The sequence below is a fragment of the Dipodomys merriami genome, unplaced genomic scaffold (assembly GCF_024711535.1).
Source record: "Dipodomys merriami isolate MVZ:Mamm:240054 unplaced genomic scaffold, mDipMer1.0.p SCAF_3, whole genome shotgun sequence".
NCBI lineage: Eukaryota > Metazoa > Chordata > Mammalia > Rodentia > Heteromyidae > Dipodomys > Dipodomys merriami.
Window position 1 is genome coordinate 15517228 of NW_027204492.1, and position 10704 is coordinate 15527931.

At 39.2% G+C, this 10704-nt stretch overlaps 1 protein-coding gene across 3 annotated transcripts in view; it reads right to left on the reverse strand.

The window, feature by feature from the left end:
- The window catches only part of Phf6 (PHD finger protein 6), a 64188-nt gene extending 53746 nt beyond the window's left edge, over positions 1-10442 (reverse strand). Inside the window, exons 1-3 of one of the 3 annotated variants that reach the window (XM_070039706.1) lie at positions 10214-10442; positions 5621-5804; positions 5266-5367 (exon numbers count right to left, since the gene is read on the reverse strand). In XM_070039706.1, the coding sequence (XP_069895807.1) occupies positions 5266-5367; positions 5621-5758 (240 nt within the window). In that variant the 5' untranslated portion in view covers positions 5759-5804; positions 10214-10442. The other 2 variants (XM_070039708.1, XM_070039707.1) reach the window with 2 other exon arrangements.
- Between the last annotated feature and the right edge of the window lie 262 nt (positions 10443-10704).

Genomic DNA, 10704 nt, shown 5'->3' on the forward strand with positions numbered 1-10704 from the left:
GCAGTACAGATGTGTTATTTCTATATGGCTCCAATAGGAACTGGAAATCATTGTGAGTAAAGGGTATTATCTAAACTTAAAAAAACAGGGCATCGGGGCTGGGAAGGTGGCTCAGTGGTAGAGCACTTGCCTTGCATGCCAGAGGCCCTGGGTTCGATTCCTCAGCACCACATAAGCAAAAAGAAAAAAGCCTGAAGTGGCGCTGTGGCTCAAGTGGTAGAGCGCTAGCCTTGAGCTGAAGAGCTGAGGGACAGCGCCCAGGCCCAGAGTTCAGGCCCCATGACTGGACCCAAAAAAAACCAAACAAACAAAAAACAGGGCATCAAAGGACAAAATGTGTTATATTTTGTCAAATTTCTCCTAGTCTATCTTGGTGGTTATACAGTCTTCTTTTGATTCTTGAAGCTCACATGGGAACCTTGGGAAACTTGTATATGGCTAAAAGAACATAGGAACCTCACATCTGCATCTCCTGCCCTAATTACTGCTCCCATCCTCTGGAGACTCTGACCGAATAGGTCACCTATATATGTTTTCATCTCAAGCCTCAGCCTCTTTTCTGTGGGGCAAAAGTGAGCACCTTTGGAGCCAATAGCAAGACAGTGCTGAAATTACTCAGGAGCCAGTGCTCCCACTTGTGATTATTTTCAATGGGTATTTATGACCTACTTTTCACCTAGAAATGCAGATGAACAGAAGCCAGGGCAAACAGGCTCACAGGATAAAATGCATTCAAAAGGCAATTACAACTGGGCACTGGTGGCTTATGCCTGTAATCCTACTGAGTCAGGAGTCTGAGATGTGAGGATCACGGTTCAAAGCCAGCCCAGACAGGAAAGTCTGTGAGACTACTATCTCCAACTAACCACCAGAAAAACAGAAGTGGCGCTGTGGCTCAAAGTGGTAGAGCAATAGCCTTGAACAAAAGAATCTCAGGACAGTGCCCAGGCCCTGAGTTCAAGTTGCATGGTTGACAAAAACGAAAAACAAAACAGAACACAAAAGGGGGGGGACAATTACAGCAGGGTCCTAATGGCTCACACCTATAATCCTAGCTACTCAGGGCGCTGGGATCTGAGGATTGTGGTTCAGAGCCAGCCTAGGCCCAAAAAGTGTATAAGTCTCTTATCTCTAGCAAAAAGCAGGAAATGGGGCTGGGGTAGAGTGGTAAAGTGCTAGTCTTGAGCATAAAAATAAAGCTCAGGGCCTTGCGTTCAATCCCCAGGACAAGCACAAAAAAAAGAGGCAATTCATCAAGCTACATAAAACTTTGAATTTTTTTCTCCCTTCCATTTGATTTATGGCCCTTTTATTGCTTAGACAAATCTATATCAGGACAAGTAAATGAAAATCTAGAATTTTGGTTACCTGGAAACATACTTCTTTTAAAAACCAATATAATAAGAAGAACCAAAGTGAAAAGTAAAAGGACTCCAAAAAGGTTATTTCAAAGTAGAACATATAAATGTCGCTCTCTTATTCCTGATAGAAGTTATTTAAATTCTGACATTTGAAGATAGAGCAAAGGAAGCAAAATTATATGCCCTGGCTTAATAACACTCTTATGATTGCTCTTCCTCAATTCTGGATGGCCACAGTAGCAAATGGCTCCTGAAATAAGCAATGACTATTTTTTTAAGTGATGCTAGGGATGGAACACACTGAGCCACACCACGCCCCAAAGAAATTCTTTACATCTTTTACAGTACTTTTTAATAGTGCAGCATCACTGTTAGGTAAGTAGTATTATAGCATTATCTATTGACAGTTGGTGAAAAGACAAGTAAGTTCATGATTTCTCTAAGGTTATATAATGTGTCTATAGCAGTTATAAAAAGATAGGCCTGAAGCTGGGTGCTGGTGGTTCACAACTGTAATCCTAGTTACTCAGAAGGTTGAGATCTGAGGACTAAGGTTCAAAGCTAGCCTAGGCAGGAAAGTCCATGAGACTCTTATCTCCACTAAACTACCAAAAAAGCCAAAAATTGCCAATAAGAGTGGCCACCACTGTGAATTCAAACAACAAAAGTTGGCAGAGATGAGAGAAAAAAGGAACCCTACTGCCGGAATGAAAACTAGTACAACCACTCTGGAAAGTAGTCTGGAGGTTCCTCAAAAAACTAAATGTAGACCTTCCTTACAACCCAGCCATAGCACTCCTAAGCATCTGCCCTGAACATCATGAGCCAGGATATGATAAAGACATCCATGTTCATTGCTGTGCTATTCACAATAGCCAAGACATGGAAACAGTCCAGATCCCCTACAATAGATAAGTGGATCCAAAAAATGTAGTACCTATACCCAATGGAATTTTACACAGCAATTAGAAAGAATAAAATAATGTCATTTGCAGGGAACAAATCATGTTAAATGAGGTAAGTCAAGCCCAGAGAGAAAAACAGGACATGTTCTTTCTGATATACAGAAGTTAGATTGAAAAGGCATTAGGATATGGTAAATTATACAGGATTCTAGATACTTACACACAGTGAGACCAAAAGAAGATACTCAGGAGAGAAACATAAAGGCACAATGCCTCTTTGTTTTTATATAAAATAATATACGGGCTGAGAATGTGGCTTAGTGGTAGCGTGCTTGCCTAGCATGCATGAAGCTCTGGGTTCAATTCCTCAGTACTAAATAAAAGAAAAAGCCAGAAGTGGCACTGTGGTTCAAGTGGTAGAGTGCTAGCCTGGAGAAAAAGAAGCTCAGGGACAGTGCCCAGGCCCTAAGTTCAAGGCCCATGATTAGCAAAAAATAAAAAATAAAATAAATAATATAATATACAGGCTGTGGATGTGGCTTAGTGGTAGAGTGCTTGCCTAGCATGCATGAAGCCCTGGGTTCCATTCCTCAGTACCACATAAACAGAAAAGGCTGGAAATGGTGCTGTGGCTCAAGTGATAGGGTGCTAGCCTTGAGCAAAAATAAGGTCAGGGATAGTGTCCAGACCCTGAGTTCAAAAAATTAAAAAATAACAAAAATAATACACATACTGAAACAAACTCCAAGATATGGAAACAAAAGACTTTTTCTTTCTTTTTTTAAAGTTTTTAGCTTTTTGATGATTCTGGTATATTCACACGTATATCTTCAGCAGGGTTGCAGGGAGGACTCAGAACTCGAGGGAAAAAGGGTGAAAAACTGCAGCAGTGGAACTCACTGGACATTGATAAGAGTAAAGTATACAACTTGTGGGTGGAGATGGTAGGGAGGGACTGGGAGAAAGTGAGGGAACAGACAACATCGTATGAAAGGAAATGTACTTATTGCCTGACTCACATAATTGTAATCCTCTGTACATCCTCTATAACAATAAAGTAAATTAATTTTTTTTAATCCAGAAGTGGAGCTGTAACTCAAGGGTTGAGGGCCAGCCTTGGGCATAAGAAGCTCAGAACAGCACCTAGGCCCTGAGTTCAAGCTTCAAAACTGGACCAAAAAAGAAAAAGGTAAAGTGCCACGCCTAGCATTTGTGCAGTCTTGGGTTCAATTCCTAGCACCAAAAATAAATTAATACTACCGTAGTATGCTTTGCATTAGTGTTCAGTGATATGCATATTTTTTTAACTATACACAATCACTACAGTGGAAACTACCCTTTTTCAAATGCTAACCATGTAGACTACCATGTTCACTCCTATATATTCTCTATTTTAATTCTGGCAACAATTTTTTAAGGTAAGTTATAATATCCCTTTTACAGAAAAGGGAAACAGGGCTAGAGAAGTAAATACGTTGTTCAGGGTCAGCTAAGAAGTGACAGAACTGGGAATTTGTGTTTTTTTAAAAGAGTTTTCTAGGTGAGTGTAGTAGCTCATACATGTAATCTAGGCACTTGGAAGGCAGAGACTGGGAGACATAATGGTGAAGGCCAGTCAAGGCAAAAAGTTAGCAAAATACTCCTCTCAACAAAAAAAGCTTGGTGTGAGCTAGCACTAGTGGCTCATGCATGTAATCCTAGGTACTCAGGGAAGCTGATGATTATGGTTTGAAGCTAGCTGGGCAGGAAAGTCTATGAGCCTCTCATCTCCAATTAACTACCAAAAGCTGGAAGTTGTGGATCAAGTTGTAGAGTGCTATCCTGGAGCAAAGAAAAAGCTCAGAGACAAGGTCCAGGCAGGGAATTAAAGCCCTAGGCCTGGTGCATGCGCACACGCACGCATGCGTGTGCACACACACATGCACACATGCACACACATGTGCACACACACAGAGTTTAGTATGGTGGTTCATATGTGTAAACCCAGCTTTCCCATAAGTATGAGGAGGACCCATTGTCTGAGGCTAGCTCCAGGCAAAAATTCAAGAACCCCATCCCAAAATTAAAGGGTATGGATTAAGTGGTAGAGCACCTTCTAAGCAAGTATGAGACCCTTGAGTTCAAACTTTACTACCAGCAAAAAAAAAAAAATCTTACTGTTACTATCTAAAGGATGGGAATAGGATGATAAAATATTTTCACAGTTAAGGTGTAATTAGAACCAAAATGGTTATATGAAAGAGTCATATAAAGCTGTTCATAAAACTATTTCAAATAATGAAACACCTGATACTGAAGTTACTGTAGGTAGCTTTATGGATATTATTTAAATAAAGGGCTCAGACAAGAAAAATAACTACATGAAAATGAACCTTTCAATTAATTCAATGATATTCCAAAACAAACATCACAAATAATAATTGAGATGACACTCCATTTCCAATTTAGGAATATAATATCCTGCCAATGTGGTCACTGGTCATGAAGGTAACAAGTTACATGATCACCACAGGTTGTCCAAAGTCCTGCGTGCTATACTATATAGCTGAACCACAGAAAATACTTTGCTCAGAAATTATGACCATTTTCCTGTTGACATGATCCTGTTACCTTCCTTTGTAATAACCATAATAACTTTAGTAAAGGTGGAAGAGAAAAACATGCCACAATTATTTTTAAAAACACATGTGAAGAATAAATGGTATATGCAAATTAAACAAACAGCTTGTTTTGTAAGTAATCATGGCCTCTATAAAGATTTTCATTCCTTTTCAAAAGAAAAATATTTGAATAATATAAATATTGATTTATTCCTTTTTGTTGAGTGGTAAATAAATTAAACCCAGCTTTGCATTTAACAGGCTAGGGAACATTTTTCTAAAAACTTCCCATTTAAAATTCTACTCAGTGAATAATGCAATACAGTCTAAAATAAGCAATTTCCTCTTTAATGAGTTTAAAATAATTTTTATACTCAAGAGGCAGAAATACCAACTTACCAGCTTTGTGCCTCTTTTAATTTCCTTTTGGACATCTTCAATAGAAAATCCACCAAGACTTTCATTATCAGAATGTGATGATACCAAAGCAGATGAAAAGAGCTATAAATTACATGGAAAAAAATAAGGTTCATACACATATAGATAAATAGATATAAAGTAGTTCTAGTAAAACCACAAGTAAGATGTTAAATTTAACAAGAAATGTTCTACTAAATGCAGCACAGCATTAGTGACAAATCACTTCTTCAAACCTTCACTGAGTGGCTTTGTTGTATTGAGAAATACTCATGCGCTAGGAAGTTGCTCTCTTGGGAATGGCTTGACGGTTTGGAGTGGCTGCCCATCTACTTACCATGCACTTGTGGTGTGCTGCCACCTTCTGGTTTTCAGATATTAGTAACTGTCCACATTCCTTGTCTCTATTTGACTTACAAAAGCCACATTTGCGCTGTCTCGTAGGCCCCTTTTTCTGTTCAATTGAGCTTGACATGATTTTTAAATTGCTGTTAGAATGCCACTTTAAGCCTCAAGAAATGCTACAGAGAAGAAGAATGGCGACAAACAGTTAATTACGTTTTAAAATCAATTTGTACAGAGTACCATAAGTAGTTGGATGTTTGACCTAGGATTTAATATGTACACTTAAAAATGGCTACTACGTAAATTAATATTAAAACCCAACATTATTTCAATTATACACACATACAGAGACAGACAGACAGAAAGACAGACAGACACCAAAGGAGAAAAAGAACACTAAATGAAGTGTACAGTAATTGAGAAAAATCAAACTGCTTTCAAACTGGGGAACATGTGAAATAATTGTTTTTTGTTGATTAAAAAAATGTACAATGAGCTGGGCACTGATGGCTTATGTCTGTAGTCCTAGCTATTCAGGAGGCTGAGATCTCACAACTGTGATTCAAAGCTAGCCCAGGTAAGAAAAATCCATGAGATATAAAAATGCTAGAAGTGGAGTTGTGGTTCCAGTGGCAAAGCACTAGTCTTAAGCAAAAGAAAAAATAAACTCAACAACAGGGTGCAGGCCCTGAGTTCAAGCCCCAAGAGTGGCACCAAAATAAATAAGTAAATAAATTGTAAAACATAGCCAAGCACTGCTGTGCACTCTATTATCATAGTACTTATGAGGCTGACGCAGGAGGAATGAGAGTTTGAGAACAGCCTAGGAAAAACAAAGAAAAGTACGATGTATAATACTAAGTCATCATCTGCTGGTATAAGTTATGAAAAACATTTTAAGTACAGTGAGGTACATATCAAGGAGATGCAGAATTTTATGTCTAAGAATAGAGCAAACACTACTACGAAAGCTACAAAATATCCAGAGGTAACAGAATTCTGTAACTGCTCAATTTCTTTAAGTTCACATATTGCTGAAAATATTTTTTTAATTAATAGAAATAAAATGAATATAATAAACCATGGCTTTGGAGAACTTACTTTTAACATCTGAATTATTTTCAAATTTTAAAAAATTGATGTAAATGATTCCAAATAAACTGATTTTTTTCTATTCTATTCCTGAAAAAAATTAGCTTCTGACAAATGCAAGCTTAGGACCCAATTACATAAAAGGTATATACTATATGATTGAGATTTATTTCATGCCTACTTATTAATTAAAGCCAGGGATAGTCTAACTGCAGTTGACTTCCATATGTCAATTAGTGACACTGCTTAGTGGAAGGAATTTTTTTCTGAACGAGCTTACATTTGATCAAATGATCATTATAGGTAGCACAGACAAAAGAAAAGGGAAAGAAAAGGAATAACACAGAAGTTTTCAGATTTAAGCATTTTTACAATAAAAATGTAGTTTAAAAAATGAAGCTTTCAGATTTAGATAATTTTCAACATAGATTCTCAAGAAAGAGACTGTGAACTCATTCCAGGTCTAAGTAATTCAGCACACAGTATGCTATAAGCCACATTACAATCAATAAAATCTCAAACTTCTATGGTAAAATAAATTTATTAAATTATTTCATTTTTCTGCATATTTAAACATTTGTATAACCCTGCTGAAAAACCATTGACTCTTTTGACAGTACACTGTGGCTTTCTGAGATGTATCCGTTCACCTATAAGAATAGGAACAGCAAAGTAAGCTCGTGTCTACAAACCATTCAGTGCTATTCGACATAAAAATTTAGATAACTCATGAAAATTTAACATGAAGTCATCAAGAAAATGTCTTCTCATTAATTTATGTCATCTAGTATTTTCTTTTTTTCAACAGAAGGCCAAAGGCCCTGACAAGTAAGTGTGCCTTGATGAATTTAACGAAGTCTTAAGGCTATTCACAATTTTAAATACCTCAGTCCTCCAAGTGGTATCAGATACTGGATTCACAGCACTAACTATAAACTATGAAACTGATTGAAAACAGACAGCAAATACTTTTAGGATTAAAGAGAAAAAGATATAACAGAGAAACAAAAGAAACAAAAGGGGAAGTGTGTTTGCATTTGCCCAGGCAAATATGTGTTCAGTTGCTTTATCCAGAATAGAACTGCCCAAATTTTTAGAACTATGCAAAACAGCAAGATTCACAAATAGCATCAAAATCTGCTATTTGACTGTTATATTAGTGTTCATTACTATCATGAATGAAGAACAGACACTCTGAAGTCACCATAATGTATTCAGCATTTCTCCCGGCCATTCTGGCCAGCAAAAAGGAAGGCACCCATTGTAAATCTAATCTGCATAGATATCTTTAATATGCAATTTCTATGCAATCCTAGCACTGACTATAATACTGCCCTAAGGCAAGTAAAATTTTAAGAGTACAAATTTAGGTTTTACTGTAAAATTTAATCCTGAAATGAAATTCCCCCCAAATTCTATCCCTGTTGAATTCTGCCTCATTCAATTAGTAAACAGGTAAATTTCATCCTAAATTTGAGAATCTGCTTTTCTAGATATGAAAAACACCAAAATTTAAAAGAGAAAAAAAATCTTCCCCTTATACTGTATTCAGAAATAGTCTCATGGATTCCCCTGTAATGAGTTTAAATATAATTTGTAAAGTGAACAGAGCCACACAAAAAAAAGTACAAGAAACCAATTTAAAAAGTTTCCCCAATATGTAATGACTAAATGGATTTTTCCACTAAAATTCAAATAATGCATCTGTGCATATCTTAATAATTTTCTACAGCCTCCTTCCTTATAAAACATGAAGTGGAGAACATCATGGAAACAATGACTCTTAGCAAAAATGTCTATCACAGAAATTCAGATTTTTATCTCATGCTGTCACATTTGTGGTCTGTATTAAGTAAAATCAGGGCATTCCGAAGAACATTACTAAGGGGCTGGTAAATGATTCTGAGCTATATGGTATTTTAATTTCAGTGTACAAAGGCTTTTTAGGGCAAGTGAAGATCAAAGTTTGATGTTCTCACCCAACAATGAAACCTTTCCCTTAAAAGAATCCTAACGTTATGGACACAGTTATAAAGCAGAAATAAAGAGGCAGCAATAATGGCATGGAAAGCCTAATGGAAACGTCTGACAGAATACAAAAAAAGGCAGATTAGGCAGGTTGAAGCAATCAATACGTTTTTGATTTTTCCAAGATGCTTGGGAGGCACCAAGGTAGAAATGGCTTGAAACATCCAGGAGAGCATTCACGACCCAAGTTGAGGGCTTATTCAATGGCTGCTATCTGAAAGAACATTTTCACAGAAAACAAAACAAAACAAAAACAAAAACTGCAGTTCCGGAAGATTAAAACATTCCCTACGCCAGCCAGAGTGTAATCTGCACATCCTGATCCATCAACGCGATCGCTCAGAAGGAAAAGTTACAGGAGAAAGAAACGAGTAAGAGGTGTACCGGAAGGGCACCTGAATTTGGTTGCACGATATTGTTACATGTTTCGTACTGCTTTTCTTTCTTCTTTTTTTTTTTTTTTGCGGTTATTCAAAAGGAAACTAAAGGAATTTTCCAGTTCTTTCAAACCCAAGGGTAGAGAAAGAATTTGAGCTGTATGAATATGATCTGGTATTACGTAGGGATCAGATGAAAAGGGGGAAAAAAAAGGTTCTCGGGAACCCAAGAGATTGTTTAACTTCCACTTGGAATATTGAAACGAGTGCAAATTGCAGAATACCGTGAATGCTCGCCTATATAATAAAGGATGGTTACACCTAGCATAGCCGATCTTCTCCGTTATTTTAGCCCCCCCCCCCCCCCCCGCTCGGGGCACAATTCGATCCCCAAATCTCTGTCTAATTCAGGCGCTAGATAAAACTCGAGAGAAACTCTCTTCCTCTAAAACACTTCAGCAGCTCCCTTTCCGTGTTCAAGTCGGGGTCCCCTCATCGTCCTTTAACCACGCTCTCCCCAAGGTGGGCAAACCTCATCCTAACACTTTCCCTGCACCCCCCCTCCCCCAGGAGATCGTCCTCGCCTTTATCCAAGAGTTTCATCCCTCATTTCCCCACCCCGGGAGTTTTTTTTCTTTTTTTTCTTTCTTTTTTTTTTTTTTCTTTTTCCCCCCTCATTCCGTCAAGGCTAAAACCCTCATTGCCATGCTAACAATTCTTCTTCTCCCACTTTCCAAAGCGGGAGTTACCGTCCTTCCCAAAATGTGTTCGAAGCCAACAGTCAAAAGACTTGAAAAAAAAAAATCCCAGCTTTTTTTTTTTCCCCCTCCTCAAAGGTTGGACCCTCCACCCCTGAAGTCCAGGCATAAGCCTAGCCTCTCCTCGGGTACCCCCAAAACACTTTCTCAGCAGCCTCGGTGCCAAGTGCCTACCATGAGCGGCGCTTCTGGGGTTCCTGACAATAAAGCAAGACCACCAACAGTCGCCCCTTAACAACAGGCAGGGGCGGCGGCCTGGCCACCGCCATCCTCCTTGTCTTCTCCCGCCTGGCAGAGAATGGGGGGCCTCTGGGCTCCCTGAGTACTCACCACTAGGGCCCCGAGGCGGATGGCAAGAGAGAAGCGCCAATGAGGGGAAAGAGAAAGAAGTCGGTCTCTGTTCTCCAGCACTGCCTGAGAGCGGGGCTCTGTCGCCGGAGGTTGTTTCCTTTCATTCGAGGAGAGACAGGCTCGCCGAGCGCCCTTACGTCGCCTCCCCCTCCCCTGTGCACGCACACGACCCACATAGCGTTGATACGTCCTGAGCGTGCTGCGGACTTTGGTTGGCTGCAGAGACGGGGAGGTTGAAGCGGCGAGGACACGGCGCATGTGCATAGGCCATTCCCTGTACGGATCGGGTAACAGACCCCGCCTCCTGCTCGCGCGCCTACCTTCTATTCTCCGCTCCGCCGCTCCGCCGAATGTTTGGGGCAGCATCTAAGGGACGCCAGAGAAAGACATCGCAAATTGCCCTATGGGTTGGAAGGAGAAGGAGCAGAGCTAGCGACTAGAAACCGTTGGATGCGGGTTCTGGGTAGCCC